The 25,337-nt window shown below is 38.0% G+C and overlaps 1 protein-coding gene across 1 annotated transcript in view; it reads right to left on the bottom strand.

Annotated features, from left to right (window-relative positions):
• camta1a (calmodulin binding transcription activator 1a) overlaps positions 1-25,337 on the bottom strand; it is a gene marked incomplete at both ends in the record, with an annotated part of 295,163 nt that overhangs the window by 258,286 nt on the left and 11,540 nt on the right. The window contains 1 exon segment of the mRNA XM_079238563.1: positions 19,407-19,510. Coding sequence (XP_079094689.1) covers positions 19,407-19,510 — 104 coding nt within the window.

Here is a 25,337-nt window from a genome sequence, read left to right as displayed (position 1 = left end):
GGGATTAACTTCCACCCTTCTCTCTAAGCTTGGTTTGGACTTTGGGTTTAACCGTCCTTCAGGACCAGCCTGGAGCTCAGCTTAGGAAAGATGCCCAAACCCCTCATCACTTCAGCAGTCTCTCTTCCATTCACCCTCTATTTCCCCGTTCCAACTCAGACCACAAACACTAAACTGGAGGGAGAAAGAAGCAAAGACAGATGGGCATCATCAGACCCTGACCTTCAGGCAATGCCAGCTCAACATGCAATGCAATGTGCTGTGTTGGTAAATGTATAGTTCTACTGGTGCTGGAAGAAACTGAGACTCAGAAAAATGATACCGACAGACAGAAAGAAATACTTCATGAAATAAGCGAGAACCTGAATCTTTGACGAACACAGTTCACTGTGTTACAGCTGTTTGTAAATATAAATTATTACAGCAAAGTGTAAGTCCTTCATCTAAAATTCCCAGATAGCAACTTTTAATTTTGTCAGAACCAAACAAGATGTCTTATTGTGATTGGAGGGTCACCCATGGTGGGTTTTATTCTCTCAGGTGTATCCATACAGTCGCGTATTAGCTTTACTTCTTCAAGCCTCCAACTCTGTGATGTTGCCATACCTGAAGCGATTGGGAAGCACAGCATCCATCATGACAGAGATGAGATAATTGTGGGACATCTTTGGTTGCACAGCAAGAGCTAACTGGTGAGAAAGAGAAACTAAAGCAGCAGGACTCTGTCGGGTGTGCAATGTCCTCTGCAGACAGATGGGACAACAGAGGGAACTAGTTCTGCTCCCTTTTGTATTTTCCTCTCATACTGATATCGAAACATGCTCAAAAATTAGTTTTTCTCTTCAAAAAAAACACTGAGACAAAATGATCTCAGAGATTTTTGTTTCCTATATTCAGACACTGAGACCACTTACTGGTAAAATAAGTGTGGCATTGTAACATGTGTCCTTTCAGAGTTTGCTTCCAGTCATGTAAATGCACAAGTCCCTCATTATTTTCTGACTTATCAACCATCAGCTCACGACTTTTACATTTTGTTAAACGAGTCTGACTTCAGCTCAGTAAAATGATTTAAAATGTAGTCTGACTGCAAAAGCACAAATGTCTAGCTCTGTCATTTCCATCAGCAGATTCCTGAACCATTACCAGTCCCCCATGATTACCTCTACCTGTCCTTATCACTGAACACAACATACCGATGTAACCTGTCATTCGCTGGGGAAAGATTTGTGTTTTCTTATGAAGAGGTTTCTGTAGATTTTAACCTTAATCCTATCAGCTAATGTGAAGGCGCTGATCCACGGCTGTCTTGAAGGTTATCTGTGCATGTTTCACACCCACAGGCATTCATTATTTACATAGCAGCTCCCCAGAGGCACCCACCACCACAGGAGGTGTAGATGGGAAATCTACCTCCCAATCTGCCAGCGACACATCCATATCTATACTGTATGGCTCACTGACTCAGGAGGATGTCGTGTCAGGATTATCATCAGTTCCCTGGAAACCTCATCATCATCATCTACACCGGCAGTTCTGGCAGTTGCTTGGGCCGCTGTGTTTGCCTTTTAAATCAGGGGTTCCCCAACAGCGTTGCACCAAGGGACGCCTTTTCCTCACTATGTACCAAAGTTACTAACTGAACTAATTGGGGATAATTAACAGCAGGATGGAAACTATCCTCCCACTGAAGTCATATGCAGCTCTGATTTGAACAAATTTGTAAAAAAAAAAAAAAAAAAAGCAGGTTAACATTAAATCCCAAACCACTCCGTGATAAAGCAAAGTATTAAAGTATGTCTGTTAGGAATAGATACACATGTTATTCTGCTAGAAAAAGGTTGGGTGATGTGATGCCACAAACCATCAATACTGTTCACTTTCCATTTTATTCCTTGGTCACTGGATTCCCCCAATTGTTACTAACTGTAAACGAACCAAGGATCTTTTCAAAAAACCAAGTTGCTTTTATGGATAAATATAACTAGTTTAAATGGATCATTATTATATCATAAAAATTCAATTCAACTTTATTTATATAGCATCAAATCACGGCAATGCCCTCTCAAGACGCTTTACAGACAGAAAAAAAACATAATGAAAGCCTATATAAGGAAACAAACAGTAGAGTTGGGGAAAAAAAGGTAAAACTCTTGCTAAACACTTGGTAATTATTGAAAAATACCATTCTAGGAGGAATGGACATACAAAAAAAAGAGTAAAACTGACTGTTAAAGTAAAATAAACAAACAATATACACATCAGCAGCAATGACTGGCAAACAATATATGTTTATAATATTGTGTTAATGTCTAAATCTGTCATCAATCTAACACCCACACAGCCACGTGGGGTGGTAAATGCAACAGCGGTTGATTGCAGCAGTTTCACTGCCTTATCCTATAACCCCATGGATAATTAATTCTAATGATACTTTTTGTCTGCAATAGTCATTACGATAAACATCAATGCACAGACCTACTCATGTGAATGTGCTATTGAGCGTAGAAGTGACCTTTGTAGACCCTCTGGATCTGAAGACGTGTGGAAAAAATACCAGCCAACACCTACACCAACATTATAGTGTGCAGAGTTGATTTGATATTAGCGTGAAAAGAGTATTTATAGAGCAGCACAGAGCCTCGCTCTCGCATCCTTTCAACACCATGAGCTCATTCCAGCCCAGACACTATTGGCAGGCCTGCTCACTCACTGGAAAAGCTATCACGTCAGCACACTGGCAGAAGATAGCATGTTGTGCTAACAGGTTTGGGGGGCCGCTTGAAGGAATCCAATTCTGTTCATTCTATCAGGGACAATCTACACTCCTTCTTTGACGCCTTATTGCACACCAGCAAGAGAATCTGTCTGAAAATGTCATTGTGTTTTTATGTTGTTTTTCACTTCATCTAATACAAACATTACATTTGTGCTATAATCATTTATCTTCCGTCAGGGAAACTGTAATTATTGGTTCATGCATAGTGATGCAATCTTGAGAAACATTTATAAGCTGCTGTATTAGGATTAACATTGCAGAGATGTGTGCAAAAGCAAAGAGGAATGCCCAGATATTAACCATAAAGACAGACATTATGAGCTCCAACATGCAAATCATGAGTGTTTCCCAACGTTCATTCATTTTCTTCATTTATTTTTGTCCAGTTCAGGGTCGCGGGGAAGCTGGAGCCTATCATCAGGTGAGTAGCAGGTACACCTTGGACATGTTGCCAGTCCATTATAGGTTAAATTTGAGAAACTACTATTTGTGATCTGCTAATAAAAAAGGAACAGTTTCACAAAAGAACATAGTCTTTCAAAGATCTGCAAAGGTTTTATCGTGCTTCTCAAAGAAACATTTCAAGTACTATGTCATCTAGTGTGATCCAACCAAGCAGGACAGACTAAATGGTTAATGTGAGATACTTATATCTAAAAGTAAACATTGACTACTTGATATTTTTCCCTAAAGATAAACTATTTTACATTTCCATTTATCCAGATCTACATATTTTAACCTATTTATCTAGAAATCCGAGGGAGACAGAAAAGCAGATAAAAGCATTTGATTTTTTTTTCTTTTTAATGAACAAGCAATTAAAACCAAAAGAAAGAAAGAAATTTCACTCAAGAGGTAATCTTGAGATTTATGAGCAACATAGACCGTAAGTAATGAGCCTTACACAACCACATCAATCCCACTGCAGACTGTTTATTCTAACAAGCACTGGTTCACAAAGCCAAGGACGCCAAAAGATAAGAAACAGCTTTTAAATCCCTACTTTTGCCCAGCAAGATCAACACATCTTGACAATAAATAAATCAAATCAATAAATCAAATAAATAAATTAGAACACCCCAAGCATGTTTACATAAACTTCATGTACAAATGCATTATGCATTGCTCACTGTCCTCACTGCTGCAACAGAATTCTCCATTAGCTTTCCAGGTGTTCCTTCGTAGGGCAGCGATACACAGCTTTGATCAGCCTATCAGAACAATTCCCCCTTTCATCTTGGGGAATGTGATTTGGTTAAAGGGAGATTTTGGATCAAGGTTTAGCACGTCCCTTCTCCTCATTTAGTATTCATGCTTCGTACAGAAATGGTGCTGCTTTACTAAAAGTTGTCGGTAACATCAATTTCTTATTAGTACAGAGAGCAAAGACACAAGTTGAGGACGAAGAGCTTGAAACAAACAGAAGTCTGAGAAAATACAGAAGAAGATGAACAGAAAACAATACAGGGAGAAATGAAAGTTTCAACTTTAAACTTGCTTTTGTTCTTTAAAACTCTTTTGTCAAAGATTTGATGTATTATTGTCTAAGAGCTTGATGGTTTCTAGACTTTTTTTTAAGTGAAGGTTTAATGTATTCACCTATTTATCTTAAGAGAGGTTTGACAAATGAATGACTGCAGCGCCAGCTTTTGCTATTATTCAAGTCATCAAAACAAATTCAATATTTCGAAAAACTGTCAGACAGTCAAGGAGAATATAAGACGACTGTTCTAATATTCAAATGATCTGAAAGCTTGAGCAAGAATTTTTTGCTACTCCTGCTTTAGTCAATGGAAAAATCCCTGGTTTGCTCTACTAAATAACACCAGTTCTGGTTATTATGGTAGTTTAGGCACTAGTGTTAATTCAAGAAGCCATTACCTGGGGCACTGATGCAGTAATTAAGGGCTTTGCTAAATAAAAGCTATCCAGTTTAGAAAGCCAGTTTAGCACAAAAAAAAACTTATATGATGCAATCCTTGCCTGCAAGGATGGTTCTTTATGTATTTCTGAAAGAATAGAGTTTGGCTGAGAAAAATGTCAATCAGGTGTGACAAAACAAAGGTCTGATTGCATTTTCCAATGTGGAAATGTTTTTAGACAGTAAGGCAAAGCGCAAACATGACCTTGTAGTTTGACCTTTTCAATATGTTCAGTGTACCAAAGAGATATTAAATGCTCTCCCCCTCTAGTTTATCTGCTTTTGGAGAACAAATAAAGTTCCATCCTTGCATTTTCTTTACTCTGTGTGCAACACATCAATCTAACTTGGCGGACCAAACTTGTTCAGGATGCCACTGACTGAGTACAGTCTAGGCTTAAAAGCTAAATTATTTAGACAGCAAGTCCAGTTGATGAATGTTGGTGATGCTGGTCAATACATTATGGGAATGCGTGCACAAACCCCTCTGTAGGATTTATTATGCATTGGGGAAGATAAAGGCCATTGATTGTCTTCAACAAGGTCACAATAAGGTCTCTTCCTGCATTGAAACGGTCTATCTCCTGTGGCAACAACTTTAAGCTTCTATTTGGTGATTTCATGCAATAAGGTTAATCAAATCTGTGGGAAGAAACTATGAACTGTCTTACATCTACCACGGATACAGGGCGATAATGGGACGTATTTGTATGAAGGGATATCTAACTTTTACATTATTCATGGGGCTGTGGAAAATGCAATGGCGGTGCTAATATAATATTGACCTAACCCCAACACTACATGAATGGCAATAGAGGCACAGCTTAACACACACACACACACACACACACACACACACACACACACACACACACACACACACACACACACACACACACACACACATCTACAAATATTGCAGAAAGTCTTACTGGAACATATCTCTTCCTCTTCCTCTGGTCAATTCCCCTATGACACATGACACTTGGAAACTCAATACAGTGGATGGTCTTCTTAAATGTAAGAGTGATCTCTGCTGTGTTCACAAAGAAACATCCTTTATCCTCAGACGTAACATAAAACTAATTTCAATTAAGAATTACTTAATAATATTAATATTTAATAAGAGAGCCGTCTGTCCCTATTATTCCTGTCAGATAAGACAATATGAAAAAATAGGTTTGAATAGAATAATGTCTGACAAAGCCACATTTAATAAGCTCTCAAAGACTATTTCAAAGCAGCAAAGTAAAGACTTATAACACAATTGAATCTGGATTTGAAGATGTTTTTCTCAGGCTTGTGATCTGTATAAAGCTTTAGAGAAAGAAAACATCAATCATTTGGCAATCAGACATAAAAGAAAACTCTTTCCCAAAGTAAACAAGAACCTAATGTGCAAGGACCTCCTCATCCAACGTCCTCTGAACCTGAATCATACAGAAATCCACCTTTCTGTATACAAGATTTCACAAACAATTCTTTGTCTTTGTCATCGGCTGTACCGATGTACTCTTACAATTAGTAATTTTCTTTCATTGTGTCACACGCCATTGCTTACATATAACACAACTAAAAAAACTAAATCACTGGATGAAATGCAGGGGGGGGGGGGGGGGGAGCAGAAGCAAGTACGCCCTATTGAGAGAGTCCACGTCACAGGGAAAACACAGCCCAGCTGAAGCATTCATGCCTCGGGTCCAAGGGAGATTTCTAAGCATTTTCATTGTTAGATACCATCAAAGCACTTTCACTTCTTTCTACTTATAGTATATAAACATGACTTTGAAAAATACCCTGCAGTCGGAGAACAGCAGAGCCACTGTGGGTCCACGTTGCCTCATCAACAGAGATTTCAAAAGCCAGTGCAGAATTTCAATGGGGCTTCAAGGTTCTGCTAAAGGACAGGCGAGAGGACTGGAAGAAAGGGAGTGAAGGAGGGCAGGTTATTATGGACTCTAGCAATACTCAACACATCAGCTTTTTAGCACATAACTGGAGTGTAAACAGTAACCTAACTAGATCAAACTGATCATTCGCTGTAGTAAAACATCTAATTTTGAGGCAAGACATCAAGTCATGCCAAAGCAAATATTACAGTATTAACAGGAAAAAAAAAGCAGAAAGCAAAATTTTTGAACACTGGTTAGAAAAAGTATTAGGAACCATGGTGATGTGCATGGCAGTCAGAGTGCTGCATTAGGCATATTGGCTATCAGTAATGTACATTCATTCCAATAAGTTTCAGGTTCAGTGCTTTACAAGTGCTGACATATGGGATTAAACAAGCTGACTATCTTGAAGTACAAGACTGGAAATATTTCATGTGAAAATATCACTGTATTTAAGTTATTTTGTAGTTATTTTGAAAAAAAAAAAAATCATGTCACTATGAAGGTTTATGCTTTTTTTTAAATGTCGTTTTTTCTCCTTGGCTCTTTACAGCAAAACCCCTGTCCTGCTATGTTTGTACTATGTAGAACTTTGCTAGTGAGTCGCTCGCAATCATCTCCCCTGCAGCGCCTCAATCAACTCTGCCTGGCTGAGACAGTTTTCAAATAAGCTGCACAGATCACTGGCGGGAGATAGAAAAATGCACAAGTACAGGATATAATCAAAGACAGCTGAGTAATAAAATAAACACCTCAGTCTGCTGTCACTCATCATTTTAGAGTCTACTATTTTTTAAGTTTAGTGATAATTCATTTTTCAGATTTTCTCAGTTGTGATTAAAGATGTTTCATCTGGATTTTTTTAAACTAAGGAAGCTCACTTTTAGAGATTCAGGAGATAAAGTGTAGCCGAAAGAAGATGATACTCCAATCCTAGTTATTGTATGGCTGCTAAAAGAGGAAATCATTAGAAAAGTTCTGTAACTGAAGCATTACAAGCATTGAGACCCTTCTTATTCTGCAGCTTTATCGGTGCTAAAAAGTAAAATGTTTTCCATGTTTTCATTATGTCCTTGTAAGCGTTACTTTTCAGATTCAGGCAGCGTTATTGACATGCAGCATCTCAAAGAGAAAAGTGACTTCACATGCTGCCGGATGAACAAAGGGCTCAAGGACTTCTCACCAAAAGGACATTTGAATCCTTCTGGACCAGGATCCTACAAGTTGTTTGAATGGACAGCTTTGATAAGAAAAAACAATGAACTTAGAAGGACTAACCTTTGATACTGTGAGTCACTGAGTTTCTGAAAGACAAATATATTATCCAAAAGGTCAGGGTGACCTATGCTGGAGTAATGTTACAAAGTAAGATATATTTCAAGTATACTATTTAAAAAAAAAGGCATACCCTTATATTTCCAAGACCTAAAAAAAAAATTATGTAGTTGCAGGTCTGCAGGTGGAGACATTTAGAGTATTGAAATGCGGGCTGAAATTTACATTTTTGTTGTATTTTTTCATGTTAATGTATCATTTAAAAGTATAAAATATATAATTTGTACAAAAAGTAAGCTTTAAAACTTTACTTGAATTCTTATATATATATATTTTTTTTAATAATTATTATTTGATGCAAGGTCTAAGTTTCAGAAGAAATAGTCTGGTTTTAAACTCTGGCAAATCCAAGGTCCCTTTTCTTTACATTTAGATTCTGTTAGATTTTTAACATATGAAGCTTGGCAGTTAAAAATAATGACATTTAAAACTAAATTCCCCTGTGACTAAGAAAAAGTAGCTTAACAGGCATTTTGTTTGAGTGAAAATGTACTTTTCACAGACAATAAATGATGGATAAATGTAAAAATAAAAAAAAAAAGGCTTTAATTTAGAGTAATTCCTGCTGCTAACAAACAAGGTCAGTGATAGCCCTGGTTCTTGTTCTCTGCTTTTAACAATGAGAAGGTTTAATCAGATGAAGGCCTAATGTAGCCAGAGCATAGAGGCACAGCCATGCCTGGAGCTGTCCATCAGATAGGAAAGGGCATGATGGGCTGGAATCCAAACAGGCCCACAGAGAATCCCTGCCTGCTGTTGTTGCTGGCTCTCCATTCTCAAGGACCTTTAGAGATCAAAGACCAACACACAACAAGAGAGACAGCAAGACGGAGATGGAGATTCAGAGAGATGGACTAAAAGAAACCGAGCAGGGTTAGCAGGAAGGATGCCATGACTCAGAAGAACCCATGTGGCCCTCTGCTGATTAGGCCTCCTACTGAGTCCAAACAACAGTCAAAGGGATTTCCTGGAGAACGTCTGTGAAACATTTACTCTGAGTCAGGGCTGCCTCCTCCATCCGGTACCAGATGAAGTATCTTCCGACCTCAGCTCCATCTGAACATGTTAAGAGTTTGTAGTGTGGAAATGATGTGCTCCTTTGATACTTTAAAAAACATCCTCTTTCCTCTGCGGAATAGTGGAAGAAGCCTTTCTCCCTGCTTTCACTCCCTCAACAAAAATAAAAAGATACATGGTGTGCTTCTGTTCGCCTGCACTGTTGTTTAACCTTGGTGAAATACAAAGCGGACAAGCAACAGAGCTGAACAAATGCTGAGCTTCATAAGGCATTACAAAACAACTTAGCAAAACTAAAAAAAAAAAGGTTAACAGAAATACAGCTTAAAGGACAAGCCTTCAAAATATGAGTTCAGCTCTGTACGAGCACAAGTTGGTGTTGATAGATGAAAAATATGATGACATCATCCTGTAAAACTTTGCAACATGTTTTTTCCATCATTCTTCGTAATGCAAACATCATTGTTTATCTGGGAAAAAAAAGTAAATAAATGACAGAAAGAATAATTATCAATAATTGGTCAAATTTTTATTTTTACCACAGTAACTTCACGGTCTGTGAATTTGCATTAGCTACATTGATACACGGCACAAAACGCAGTCTTCGAATCTGAAGCAGGTATAAGCTTTGGAGATCTACTGATAAAACAGAACTTTGAAATGGTAAACATTTTCCCAAAACCAAGTTCTTTTATCGCCTAAACCTAATCAAACTATATTTGAAGAGAGAACAGTGAAAACAAATGAAAAAGACAGGACAAAAGAAATAAGATTTATATAAAATAATGGAATGCTGCAACATAAAAAATAAACTCAACTGCAAAAAAGGTCAAAGAACAAAATAGAGATCAATGGTTGCCATGGAAGTCTGTCTGCTGCCACGACTCATAACTCCACCATCGTTTAAACCGATTAACGTGACTGTTTTTAAAATATAATTTCATAGCGGTGTGAGAGAAGAAAAAAATAATTATTCGAATGTTTCGTAACGCAATTGCAGCACTGAGAACAATGAGATAGCAAGTCAGATGTAATTAAACCTTACCACTAAAAGAGAGTCAACTTGTGTTTGGTGTTTAACTCTTTAAGTGCTACAAGGTGTGTCCCAGTCCCGGTTTATGGTTGACTGCCACCTAAGTGAAAGGCAGTAACATCAGAATGAGATTCTGGAGTCAGTGGTGGTCCCATTTGCCCAGAAACAGGGACTTAACTCCAGTCTCCAGGATGACAATGCTCTCCCCTACAGATTGAGGTATGTCACTATGTACCTGTTAGCTTGCTCTAAGTCCAGACCTTAACACAGCTAAACACCTTTAAATCACCTAGATTTGCTATTAATGCCAGAGTAACCAACTAAACTCTACTGGTTGACCTTCAACAACCCCTGGTTTAGGACTTTGATGTCACCCCACATCAAAACATGAGCAGGCTGATGACCAGAATGAGGACGAGGTACCAAGATGCTGGGATTGTGCATCAGTGTCCATGCTATTAGTGCATTGACAGGGTAAAATTAGTAAAGTGTAAAAACAGCAAATATGTGTTGTTGTTTTTCCATATAACTCTGGGAGTGTGGAATCATTTAATCTACCAAGAAACTCAAAACTAAAGTGAGTATCAGCAGGAAAATATAGCAGGGGATGTTTAGCTGTCGAATATTCTACAGAAGAAGCATCCTTACAAGTTTTACCACATTGTTAACATGACTAGTCAGAAAAAAAAATCTATAATACAACACCAACTGGTGTTATTAAAGAGGAGATGTGACCAACTAAACACAAATTTTCTTAGTTTATCTGCTATGTTTTGTATGTAGTAATCTGTAATATGACCAAAGTAAACATTTTTAATAATTATAGCGTAACTGTGATATAATATATTGAAGGTAACATAATTTACTTGTCTTTATGCCATTTACTTCCAGGGCATGGAGGAGATTTAAAGCATAATGTGTCCATGATTCAAGAGCACTTTAAAGCCAGAAAATCAGTGCGATTCAGCTTTTTTCAGCAAAGTAAGTAGGACTGATAAAGTAGCATCATAAAACAAACTCGGGAAAAGTCAAAGTTAGGTTTTATTTTTCCAACTGATGCAGAAACATATTGCTAGATTTTAAAAGAAGATCATTGATATACCTTTCACATATTTTGCATATAGTGAGCTGCATCATTTTCTATTTGTTTGTATTGTTGTTACTTTACAGTCTAAGTCAAATGCATCAAACTTTATTCTATAATCTGACAACTTTGTCTGTGAGACATAAAAAAAAAAAAAACAATTCTGTTTTTCACTGTCTCTCCATGTCTAACATTATTTACCTAGACCATGTTGTAAACTTGTAAAGTTTGATTGTTCAGGTGGTGGCTCCAAAGCATCAAGTACACTTGCTGAAATATATAACACTAGTCATGAAAAGCATCTGATACAATATGCATAATTCAGAAGACAGTAATTTTATGGTTGAGTATCTGCAGCAGTGGTATTTTTGCATGCAGCAATTTCCTGATACACTTATCATAGAGTTTCTTTTTTATTTTTTTAATTCCACAGGGTAAGAATGTCAAGATTAAAGTTTGTATTTAATCTCATTTGCAGTCTCTTTCCATGCATCTACTCTTTTAAGTATGTTTTCTCTGATGTGCCTCCCCCACAAGCAGCAGCAGCAGCTCAGGTTTGATTTCCTTTTTATTTCCATTTTGTCCAATTTGCTGTTGTTTTCCCTCTCTTTAAATTACAAGAGGCTGCCTCTTGTTAACTTCGTATGAGTTTAGTGCAACTGGAGAAATAGTGACAAATTAAGGTAATTATACTGTTTTGTGCCTTTTTTTTCCTAAACGTTATTATTTGGGAAATGTTTGGATACTAAAGAATAAATACAGTTCATCTTAATTTTGATATGATTGTAAATAAACAAGAAAAGACAGACATTTCCAGAAAATGTTTTCACGTTGATTTGCAATAAATTACAATTCTCTCATTCACATTCAAAGTAAACCTCCGTTGTTATGGCAACACTTTATTTAATTTTTTTTTTTTTATATAATCCATGTGTGGAGATGTATTGCAATTTTCAGTAATTAGTTAAATTGACTGCAAAAAAAAAAGATTGTAGCAGTAAATATAATACAGCTCCTGCTGTTTCTACTCTTAGCTGACATAAAAGTATTCATTTCTTTGGAAGTTTACTGTATAAAAGAATATAACAGTTTATTGAAGCGTAGATGTGCACATCAAATGCAGAACTCATTTCCCTTTATCTTGTAAATAAAGTTAAACTCCATTACAAAATGGTTCTGCACAGAAAAACCCTGACCCAGCAATTCAGAGAGAAAGGCAGAGATCTTTCCATCTATACCTGAATAGCTTTGCAGCTCAGTGAACACATGAGGGAAAAGGGATAGAGACAGAAGATAAGAGAAGAGAGGGAAACCAGAGGAAGAGAGCGATGGGAAGAAATCGAAGACACAAGCTGGGTTCAATTTAGAGGCTTCCCACAGGAGGTGGAGTGACCTGCATACGCTACAATAGAGGTCATGCAATTTTGAGTGGATACCCCTGCCTTCAGAGGATACTGAGGACCCCTGTGTTGATGTGCACATCCGAAGGGTCCCTGCTGCATGCAGAACCCCCTCAATGACCTGACTGGTGGGTTCCTATTACAACTGCCTCACTTCACAGTAGCCTCGCAATTGACACTTCACAGTACGCTACAACACTGGCAATCAGTAAAGCTATCAAGCTCACAGGACGTTACTATGAAGTCAGCCATCCATAGAAACTCCACCACTTCCTTGTTTTCCTGTCTTCAGTTTTCACAAGCCAAATGTGATGGGAAGGAGAACCAGCAAACATAGAATTTAGCAGGCAGTAAATGAGTGGAAACTGACGCCGATTAAAGTATAACCTCACCGAAATTCAATACAGGCATAAATTAGTCTGGATGCTCCAATGGAAAACACTTTTTAAAAGCCTACATAATGCAGTGCTGTAGCTAAATAAGTGTGCACCCCGAGCAGCCAGAATGAATTAAGCTGGTATGTTGCCCTAAAAACACCCTGAAAAATTAATTAATCAAAATATCTTCAAAGATTCCTGCATCAACTCTATTCACTGACAAGTTATTACCTGTTAACTGAGAAAACATTTAACCTTGAAATGTCAAAAAAAAAAAGAAGCAACAACAAATAAACAGATAGATGGACAAACATGACCTTTAATTTCCGCTGATTGCCCCTGAGAAGCTAATGAACGTTTCTGTAAACATTTGCAAATGGTGGGAGTTATTTTAATTACTCTCCTCAGAGAAAGCCTTGCATAGCAAGGAGCTCAAATGAAGATAAACATTTAATCAAGCATGACCTTGTGTTCGATTAGGTGACTGTCCATAAAAACAGCACTGCCAGTTCAGGTTTGGCAGCGTAATGACAGAAATGTATCAGAACAGGCAATAAAAAGTCAAATACGGGGTAATTTGGGAAGCCAGGTCTCTTTAATACGAGCCATTCTAATCCATAGGAGAAAGCTTTGATCCACCCAGTGTTTTATTGAGGGCAGGATATTCTAAAGGGGATGCTCCAGCTTGTGCACTACAACTTTAAGCCAAAGTCTTAGATCTGTAGTCTACTCCATTCAAATTGGTTTTGTTTCTAAAAGCTGAGCTGGTATCGAATACAGTGTTATTAATAGCCACAGATATAATCACTACACCTTGAGATCTGACCATTTTATAACACACACAAACTGTAAGAAGTGCACTGGGTTAAACTCAACATTTTGAAGTGGCTCGCATTATGAGCAACACCACCAACACTGGAGGAAATTGTTCTATTTTTATAAAATAAGTTGAATGTGAGATAAATCTGTCATGTAACATTTACACCGAGTTCTTACCAGCAGCACTTGGTTTGGTTTAAAGACCTTTTTTGGACTTGTTTCATTAATTGGTGTGATAAGAGAGGCGTGGCAATCCCCACCTTTGCCAATTAATTTCCTGCTGCATGATACAGCAGGAGCATGATACAATCAGATAAGGTGGCCTAAAGGACTTAGATTAATAATGAAAAAAAAAAAAAAAAAGCAAGGACACAAGACTTTGTTCCTTTTGCATGCGACTGAGAAACACAACTGAACTAAAAACATGCAAAAAAAGTAGCAGCAAGTTTGGACTGTCAGCCTGAGGAGCTGACGTTTTATGTGGGTGACAAACCTGAGCCTAAGCCTCCACACATGAAACATCTTACAAATATTCAGCGAACTAAGAGAAAATGATCAACTGGATCATTATGGTATGGTTTTCCAACAGACTAGAGGTAAGAATTGAGGGAGAGATTCTAAACAGATAAGAATAACACTAACCAGTCTCTAAATGTGAGATGCAGAGCAGCTGTAATGTTATCTTTTCATAATTTTAAATTAGTTTTTTTTTTCCCTCTAAAGAAAAAACAAAGATTTAACTAATCTCAAAGAACAGGTGTATTCATAATAAAATGATTAATTTATCTTGTCTTGTTGTATTCAAGATAGTGATTGATGTGTAAAATCAAAACAGCAGGACACAAGATAGCACAGTGGCATGAAGTGGGTTAACACAAATTATCTTTCAGTTTGAGATAAGGAGTGAATGATTGCACTGCACTGCATCCAATTGTTTTTGTCATTATTGCGCCCACCTTCTATCTCACACTGTTCCTCGCAATCTATCCGATATCACTGCTAATTTCATCTGTTGTGCTTTTTGATCACCGCTTCCCTGCTGCCCGGTGGGTCCACAAAGTGTTTCCACTGGTTCTCCTGTTCTGTCCTGAGCGGTGGCATATTGCATGTCGGCACCATGCTGCTCTGCTGCTGGCAGCGGCGTGAGGCAGAGAGGATTATTCCTGACGACAAGGGCATTAAATGTGTAGCAGGCCGGTGGAGGCCTGAGCTGATGCTCTCTTGTCTGTTTTGGTTCAGCACCAGTTCAGAAGCAGTCGTCTCTAAGCCGAGTGGAAGCACGCAGTACTCAGAGCATTGTGGCGTTCATTAAAGGCTGAGGGTGTCACACCAGCTTAGAACCAGTGTCCTTCCTCAACCAAGGCTCCAAGCTCTACTCCTCAGCCTCTGCTTTCAAAACCGACTTGGAATACAGTCACATCTCCATGATTGACAAATGTCAGCACTAATGTCACATTTAAACCTCCTGTTTTAAGTCAGTTAGTTTATGTACACAAAGAGGCAAACGACGAGCGCTCTAATCCAGCTTGTTGCGACACTGAAAATACAACTGTTGTTTTTGGGGCTCTCAAAAGCTGTCATTCAGACTAAATGTTCAAAAGAGCTGAACAGGGAATGTGGGACGTGAAGCTTTATAGTAGAAAAGTATAGTTTAAATAAAGTCTGTATGATACACTTGGTTTCAATATTAATGTAAGTTTTACTCTGAATCAGCACTCTGAAGTGAATTACAGAACAAGAAGTCCATGTTAAAAAACAGTGCCGGTCAAATTGAAATTCTCCAGCACAAGTCAAATCCCACAACCTGCACGCCAGCAGAAGCAAACATCAGGCTGACTGCGCTTGTTCCTGAAAGTGATATAAGCCCCGAGCCTTTCCTGTGTGAGACGTCCTTTTTCTAAAAAAAAACCCAAAAAATCAAGATTTTAATCTGAGCCGAATTGTCTAGCAAAATAGAGGTCGTCGTGCCAGAGCTGCAAGCAGACAAAAGCAGCTGGCTGCAGACCTGCTGGGAATTCTGCGAAGATTCGTTTCGATGTGTCTCTCACCTGAGAGGCATTGGTGACATCAACGGCTGAAAGAGCAGGTACACAAACAAGGTAAATATAGACCTGTGTGAAAGTTTCCTCTGGCAGCCCACTCACTGTAAGGTCTGCTATCATCTTGTCATATTTTGAGAGATGAGAAATCACAGAAATGTCACTGATAATTGTAACAGGGAAAAAAAAAAAAAAAAAAAAGCTGCTTCAGTCATGACTTCCTTCTGTCTTTCTTTCATTAGAGGCTTTGTTTGTTTTCAAACACCTCTTGTTACTATTTCCCAATTGATCATTTGAAGGCAGATAGCGTATCTTTAACTTGCATTCTTCTCATGATTCACTGAAGAGAGCACCAGTCAACCCGTGTCACCCCCCCCCCCCCCCCCCCCCCCACTCCTCTGAATTTTTGATTCGATCGGTTTATCTAATTTTCCAGTAAATGTACAAAATGTATTCCTGAGCACCTTCCCCTCATCAAACTACACAGGGGAGTCCTGGGAATGATAGAAATGAATAGCTTTGCATCAGCTTTCCTCACCTCGCTTGCAACTCCACTCTTTCCTTCCAAAAATAGTAAGTGAAACTGAAACAGGCCTACCCCAGATTTCAACATGAAGCAAACGATGTACAACTGCAGCAAAAAGTGGGCAACAGGAGAGACGAACAGTCAATATTTTATGAATATTCCTCAATACAGTGGTGCAACTTCCAAGAAGCGTCTTGCTCATGTCAGGAATTTTAAATTGGTACTTCACTTGTGCTGTAAATGTACATAACAGAACTAAAAACTAGAGAAAAAAAAACAGTCTATCATCAAAACATGTTAATATGCAAGTAAAAATCAATCAATCAATCAAAAGGATTTAATATTCGTTAATCAGTTCCCAGGACACAAAAACCATTGCATTGAATTATTATTACTGTTCAGCAGACAAATTCTGAAATCTGCAGATCAATTTCTTGATAGTTTTGCACATAAAAACAGCAGTAAAGAGTCTCAGTGTTAATCAGCCAAAAGATATCTGCTCGACTAAAATTCTAAAAATGTACAACCAAGGGAATTTCAGCTCAAAAAATGACTAATGTAATTAATCAATCATCAAAATAGCTTCCACTTAATCTGTCCCAATGGATTAATTGATAAATCATAGCGGCTCTGATTATTTTGCACAGTTAATTAACCTGTAAGTTTCCAATACATTTGCTGAAGACTGCGCAGCGTTAACTACATGTAAACCGTCATTGCAGCCACTGTGCTGCTCAAACACAACATCGTGAAAAGGGAAATAATATTGGTATACATCAGATAATTTCTCAGATGAACATAAGCAGCCAACATACCAGACTACTCGGATTCTTCAGACATAAAAAAGGGGGTGAAATTAGTGCATTAAGCATGCTGAGCTAGTGCCAGAAATATGCACAGAATTGATGAGGTGTCACTTTCAGTAAGAGTCACACAATGGCACCGACAAGAGCCTCTCAGATCCCTCCCCTCATGCCTGTCTGCCACCAGCGAGGCACAAACACTCAGATTTGCATGATGTGCACAAAAAAAAGAAAAAAAAAAAAAGAAGGCGTCCTTGATTTTAGGAAAGGTTGTCTTGCTCTCCACAGCCCTGGCAGATGCTATTGGCATGCATACCATAACACCAAGACAAGTCTTTTTTTTTTTTTTCTCATTTTCACCCAATTTACTATCAGCCTGCCAAACATCCACAAAACAATCTGCAGCCCAGTAACACAACACGGTCCTTTCCACAAATATGATTTCTTTCGGTAATAAATGACAAGACATGCTAACAACTGTGGCCGACAGCATTCCCCAGCAAATGCTTAGACTTACATTTTGAGATCAATTTCAAAGCCATGTTAATTAATTTAGACTGCTGGCAGCACAATGCGGGTCAAACAGGGCAAACAAGTTACAACATCAGCCAATTAGAAACACACAAGCGTTTTACATTCTTTCAGAAGCAGCGCGGGGCTAGTGTGTGCTCAGACATGACAGATGGAAACTTCCAGTGGATGAAACTACAAATGATGTAAAGTAAAAAGAACCAGACATGTTTCTGTTTGTATTAATCAGCTGTATAATTTTGTCAGCTTCTACAACTCTCTACAACAGATGTGTTGATCCTCTCAATTTTCTGAAGCACACAGACTTGACAAAATCAATGTAAAACAATAATTTACTCTCTGTCACTGACAGATTGTCGTTCTGAATACGCTGCTTTCTTCGGAACAAGTCTTTGCGGCGCCTTTTCATTTGGCTGCTTTTTCAGACACTTAACTTTCATCTCTGCAGATGACTATATTTATATGGTCACAATTTGTTAATCCCACAGCACGGATGGTTGAGTTTTGCATAATGGCTATAAGATTTGTCACAGATTGAATTCAGGTCTAATTACAACTGGAAAGAAGAACCAGTTTTTTTGTGGTTTTTTTGTTTGTTTTGCTTTGTTTGTTTTTTTTTTTCTTCTATCAATAGTGCAAATGAAAGTGATAAATTCATCAACCTATCCCCTGAGAAAGAAAGCAGCCTGACAAATGAGCCCTGAAGCAAATGAAGCAACACAAATCCCTGTTCAGGAATTACAGTATAACACGTTTAAGACCTGTGCATGCTTCCTGCAAAGCTTTCTTCAAGATTGTGTGAATAATTGATCATGAGGATGGCTGACATTTACATTTAATGATTCTTTTCTAAATCTAAACATAATCTGTTTTGTCTTACAATGCCTTATCCAAAATCTGATGTTGCAAGGAGAAATGAACTGACTGATGCATTAATCATAATCTACCACAGCATTTGGATGACACATATTAAGATTTAGACCACAGTCGATATTTTATCATTTTCCAGGAGACTCTAAATTCCTGCACACATACTTGTAGAACTCTGCAAGTAATTGACAAAGTGCAAGAAGATTGTTGTAAATGTCTGTAGTTTAGAGGAAGAAAAAGAAAAAAGCACCAACCATTTGTCATTTTTCACTAAAGCAAAACATTTTTGAATTGTTGATCTATGGCCAACAGGGCCGCCTTGCAGAACGAGCTCAGCCGAGTCGATAGTAAACACAAAATACAAGCTCTGAGATGATTTGCAGTTGTCTCGGTTTAAGAGTTAAGGATACAGACAGCAAATGTTCGCTCCGTTTTGTGCTTTGTTCTTGCATTTTACCTCAGAACATATCATATTCCATTTACAGACGAAGCCATCCAAGCTGTGTGAAAATAGAAATAAATAATCTCCAGAATGATTTGAATGATGAAGCTACAAGAAAACGTTGCAGGAACTTGTGGGTCAATACACAACAATCACTTTTAGGCTACTTACATTGATTGCAAAGGTGAGAAATATGTCTAAAGATGCACCTTAAATCATCAGAACAACAATAAATACAAACATCAAAATGAAGAATCCTCTTTAACCTTTGAAGTGTTTAAGCAGTGATGATGAGACGTGTAATACCTGCCGTCTGAGAAGGAAACACATACAAAATTATTCAATATGTTACAGTCTCATTGCTAATGTGTTGGACCGGCGAACCTCATTGTCAGCTGGTGTGTCGTTCCAAAGTAAATCACATGACTTAGAAATCTGACTGAGAAGGGTCTGTGAGAACAGTGTGTATGCTGGATGGACGTCTCTGTAAAGATATGGATTTAGCAAAAAGAGGAATGATAAGGAGCAGTCTCCTTACCTCATTAGTGTTCCACCGGTGTCTCTCCTTTGGCAGCGATGTGCATTTTGGTAGACATTCAAGCAGCTTCTTGGGCAGGTATATTTTCAAATGTCCATGTTCATCTACGACAAGAGCAAAGGCAAAGGAAGAATATTAAGCTCAGGCTTCATATCTCATTGCCTCGCCCGTCTACCTCTTTATCAGTCTATCAGTCTTTCTGCAGTAAAACGCTGACTGTAAAATAACTATCCCCCAACTGAATTAGGAAATTAATTTAAGAATAGAGTAATGCATACATTTTATTTTGTGGTCGGCTAAATTATTTTACAGTGAAACGCATTCTGTCAGGGGAGTTCACCAGAAATTTTTCACTGTCAACTTGGAAACGCTGTGTCTATTCATTATTTAGACACAATAAACACCCTTGAGTGATTTTATAGTGTATGGAGATTTAGCGCCGGAATCTGTGGGATGCACAAAAGAATGTGTGGCATATTATTTAGGAAATAATTGCAATTACCAGGCCGAGTGCTAACATCATAATGTATGTATTTCAATCTGCAATTTACATTTCACAATCAGTTCACTACAATTAGAAACCAGCAATGTTTACAGACAAGCCCTCACAGTGATGCAGAGCTCATTTCCAATTGTTGCTCTTTTCTGGCACAAAAATGCAGATGGCTTGAGAGAAAACACATATTTGTTTAGTGGAAAAAAAAGATACCAAATATCATGTAGAAGCCTATTATAATCTCTGGGAGTTTACTAAATCAACATGAGTTGAAGTTACAGGCGCTTGTGTCAATAATTATATTGACCATGTTCTTCCTAATATGCTGTGTTTTTTATTATTTCATTCATTGACGATGGAAAGTACTTTATGTTACAAGTTGTTTGTATGAAACATGTTTTAGAAACAAAAACTGACTGACTGAGTCAATAAGGATGTTCTGAGGAAGAATATGATTGTTTCAAATGATCCCCAAAGCAGAAAGTAGTGACAGTAAGTCAGGGTGAAAGCTAAACCTTTTATAAGTTGAGGGCAATGCAAAAGCACCAATAAAAACATGAAGAAATAAAACATGAGAAAAGTTTGGGAGGAAAGTGGTTCAGAGAATTTAAACCTTTAAAATCTAAGGTCCACCCAACGGAGAGATTTGTCTGTAATAAAACCTCTAATCATGTTCTGCTTCAGCGTATCAGAGTTGACTTTTACTGAGACAAAGTTCACATTTAACGTCATGATTTTGTTGAGGTTTAGATCTGAATCTGCATCATTCCAAACTACACTTTCATCCCCAAAGTGTTTGTTTTCTTTTAGACAAACCTGAAACTTTGTTCTTTCATGCTATGTGCCATATTCATGATTTCTTTTCCAGTAACACACATCCTGATATTCACACATCTTGACAAATCTCACAAGTGTTCCCTTTCCTCCAGGGGTGGGCAACTCTGCAGACATGCAAGTGTTCAGAGTTTCCCTGCTGCAACACTCTACACTACTCTGCTTATTAGCTGTTGATTTGAGTCAGGTGTGCTACAGCAAGGACAATCCGAACATTTGCAGGATTGCAGTTCTCAAGGACCGGAGTTGCCCTCCCCTGCTTTACTATGACTTCAAAAGTCTTAAAACAGAGCAGGGGTGTCCAGCTCCGGTCCTCAGGGGTCACAACCCTGCAGCTTTTCCATGTATCCCTGCTCTAACACACTTCAGTCATTGTGCAGAACTTCATTGGCTCTTGGACCCATTTAATGCACGGAAAACCTGCAGGACTGCTGCCCTTGAGACCCGACTTTGGACACACCTGAAATAGAGCTTGTGGTTGCAGAGATATATTCATTTCATTATGGGAAGTTACAGTCATTTCATTATGCAATTTTCTCGTAGAGGCCTAAACAATTAAGCACATGTAAGATTCATGTCAGACTGTGCCACTGCAGAAGGATTTTAGCATTAGGAAAGAACAAATAATACCATGCTGTCCTGTATTTTCACAGACGTTGAGCTTTGCTATTACTATTCCCAAACTTTGAATGTGTTTAAGACTATAACACTTCAGATCTTGGGTGTGGAGTAAATAAATCCAGGTACTGTTCCACTATGCGAAAAATGAATCCGTTTTTCAGTTTTAATGAGTGCAAATTTAATACAAATAAACCCACTGAAGGCAATGCAAAACACAGTGTTTATCTGAAAACAAATTACAACAAGAAAACAAATGTCACAGACTGCATTCGTTCACTTTTGTATAACTGTAGGTTAAGAGAAAATGAGCAAGTGAGAGACAGAAAGAAGCCTGAATATGAATGCTGACTCTGAATCCCTCGGGGTGTCAGTGGTTGACTTTAAGAAAAGAAAGAAAAAGTTCAACCAAAGCAAAATACCACCATAAAGCCAATACAAATAATCCAGTAAAACAATATATTATAAGGGTATACATAAAGCGCCTGTAGCTTGCTCACAGCGGCGACTGCCCAGGAACATCGACATGGTAAATTCAACACAGCTGATACGTAGAGATGGAGCTGGCATGAAGCCTCTGAGTTTAATGTGCAAGTTGGGATGTCATTGCCCCCAAAGGAATGCAGGAGTAGATCTGTAGAATCTGCTCTATCCGTCTGTCCCTGTAATTCGACATGTAGACTGCGTTTTTATATGAGCTGCACACGTAATCCTTCGCTTTGCCCAATTAAAAATCACATCCAGCATCTGCTCAGAGGTAGCACCAGAGCAGTTTCATTGTCAAAACTGGAGAACACGCCGCAGCTGAATGATCAGAGGGGAACAAAGGAAAGGAGGGAAGCTGCTTTTATGTATAAACTATTTATTACACGGCAGGAAACAAATAAAGATCAAAGTGGATCCAAACTCAGCTTAAGGCCGGGCAATATGTCAATTTTCTAATGTCTATTGATAATTCTGCAAATTAGACAGAGCACCTTGCAACTTTTTGGATAAATGGGAAAATGTGAAACAGAAAAATACCACTGAATCAAGTCTTAGAGTCAAACTGATGTGAATCAATCTCAGGCCAGAAACATATCCTATATCATATAACACTATTATAAAGAAACACATAATATTTGCATAAAGTGCAGACATATTGTGTGTCATAATGAAGCTTGTTGGGATGAAATGTCATCTACGTATCATGTATCGTAGGTTGTAGTTTTAAGTGAACATAGACCCCCTGCTGCAGTAAATGCAGCTGGTGTGTATTCATGCAATCATTTTACCAACCTGTTTTATCTTGTTCAGGGTTGCACACGGGGGTCTAACCCCAACACCGATTACTGGACCAAGACACAAACAAGACAAGCAGCCATTCATGCTTCCAGTCATACCTGCAGTCAGGTAAGAATTGCTGATTAAGTCTAACTGGGGGAGAATTTTGGAAAACCTGGAGAGAAACCAGACAATAACTGGCCAAAGATGCTAACTCCACACAGGAAGGCCTCAACTGAGGTTCCGCAGTGTGAAACTACAACACTAACCACCCCACCAACTTATTGCCTCTGATTTTTAACAAACCCTGACAGAACATATGAGAGAGGTCACAGTCTCACATAAAGAGCTGCGTGTGAGATGATGAGAACCATCACACCATTAGAAGATGCAGGTACAGCTGTAAGGTTTCTCTTAAAGAAGGGGTTAAAAACCTACAACTTCTGTGTGAAGTCAAAACAAATTCTTGGTGATCTCCTACAAATACATGCACCAAACAGAAAGCCAGTGGAAGCAGGAAAATCTGTCTCCTCTCACATTATTCAGGATTCAGAGCTTCCCTCTGGCACACCCCACTCTGACACAATCAACACAAGACTGAAGTATGTGAGGATTTTCTCACTGAGTGACTTCAGACAGAAATCTGAGGGAGGATATATCAATTTAATCTTCCAACTGGTTAAATATTCGGGATAGGAGGAGAAAAGAGGATTTTAGCACATGTAGTAAGATCTCCCAGCAACTTGTCAGCAATGATTTCCTGAACTGAAAATGACACTGGTCGTTGCATCGCATGTTTTTGTGTAAAGTAGCTCATTTGCACAAGTCTCTAACTTAAGTAAAAACCCTTCACAGTTGAATATCCAGAGCACATTAAAAAGTAATACGACTACAACATATGTGCATTTTATTTGAGGATGTGTCTTGTTTTTCCAGACAAAGAATGTATATTTTTACAACAGTTTTACAACAATTCCGTCTCTAAAAAAGCTGATCAGATAGTCAAAATATCAACACAATCAGAATAGAAATATTTGCAAATCACTTATTTTGTATTTATTATTAAAAATACAGATAAATTATTAGGTTATTTTGAAGGAGCATTTAAAAAATATGAAATGTTGACACTTGGATTTTTTTTTAATGTATTCACATTTTGAGTTTGATGCCTTCAACATGAAAAAGTGTGAACAGAGAGCCTGTTTGCACTGCGTTGCATCACTTCTTCTTTTAACAGTTTTTAGGAACTGAGGAGCTCAAATGTTGCAGTCTGGGTCCTCTTTTATTGTGTGTTTGATTTCATAATGCTCTGAAATGTTTTTAATAGGTGACAGATCTAGACGGTAAGCAGGTTATTTCAGCACCTGTTTGCTTTTCAGAGCCACGCTGTTGAAATGCAAGCACAATGTGGCTCGGTACTGCTTTGATGAAATGAGCACGATCTTCCCTGAAAAAGAGATCATTCCAGAGCAAGTGTTACCTGTGTCACGTGTACTGCTTGCACTCCCATACCATTAGGGATGCTGGGCTTTGAACTGTTTGTTCACAGCGAGAAGGATGATTTCTTTCCTTCTTAGCACGGAGTACACAATGTCCATGATTTTTAACAACAAGACAGCTTTCCACTTCCCTTCAGTCCATCCTGAAATAAGCCTGGCCCACAGAAAGCACTGACATTTCTAGGATGTTGTTCATCTAGATATTTTTCCCATGCATGGGGGAGTTTTTACTGGCATTTGTGGGTGTAGCAACACTGACAATGATTTTCAGAAGGCTTGTTTTTAATGTAGGGCAATTTAAAAGCCAGAAAATCACAACCATCTATTACAGCTTTTTGGCCTGTTCCTTTCCTGTCCTCCCTCAGGATGTTATAATGATGCTATGTACTGTAGAAGCTCACATTCTTTGCTGTTTTTAGATACAGTTTCTTAACATATCAAACTCCAACATGGCCAATATTTCTCAACTTTACACCTGAATAATTCTCATGATTATATTCTTGATCGTGTTTTCTGGCGCCCTGCATTGGACTGGTGACCTGTCCAGGGTGTGTCCTGCCTCAATGATAACTGGGAAATGCTCCAGCTTCCCAACGACCTTGAACTGGACGAAGGGGTTAAGAAAATGGATAGATTTTTTTTCTGGCTAACATTGTAAAAAAGAATTTGTTCTTAATGTCTGGTAAAATCAAGGCTAAAACAGTAGGGCCGTGACGATATGCATTTGATCCGATTCGATTCAATTCAGATTTTTTTAGGTGCCAATTAAATTGCGATTCTCACAATTCTTTAATATTGTTGATTGTTGAAGAAAATGTACATTTTTTTGCAGATCATCATTCTGCTGCTCTAATACCCAAAAGGATCAATAAAAATAACAAAACATTTATAATGAATTATTTTAATTTATTTTTTAAAAAAACTGATTTTTTGACAAAAAAAAAATATTTTAAAATTGTGAAGCAAAAAATCCCAATATTTGATTTTTTGATTTGATTTTCCCACTCCAATAAAATAGATCATTGTTATTGTCCTATATGCTATTAACTTCAGATATATAGAAAGTATGGATTACTTGTGAATTGTTTGGGCTTACATGGACAATTTAGTTTATGTTATCCAACCTGAAGAATTATTAAAGTATTTTTGTGCATACAGAGTGTAAAAAGTCATATTTTCTTATAATAGATAGATATATTCCCATTATTTTAGCAGCACAGT

Source organism: Telmatherina bonti, assembly GCF_933228915.1.
Source record: "Telmatherina bonti genome assembly, chromosome: 4".
NCBI classification, from domain to species: domain Eukaryota; kingdom Metazoa; phylum Chordata; class Actinopteri; order Atheriniformes; family Telmatherinidae; genus Telmatherina; species Telmatherina bonti.
The sequence above is the reverse complement of the archived record's forward strand: the minus strand, read 5'-3'. Positions and strand labels throughout refer to the sequence as shown.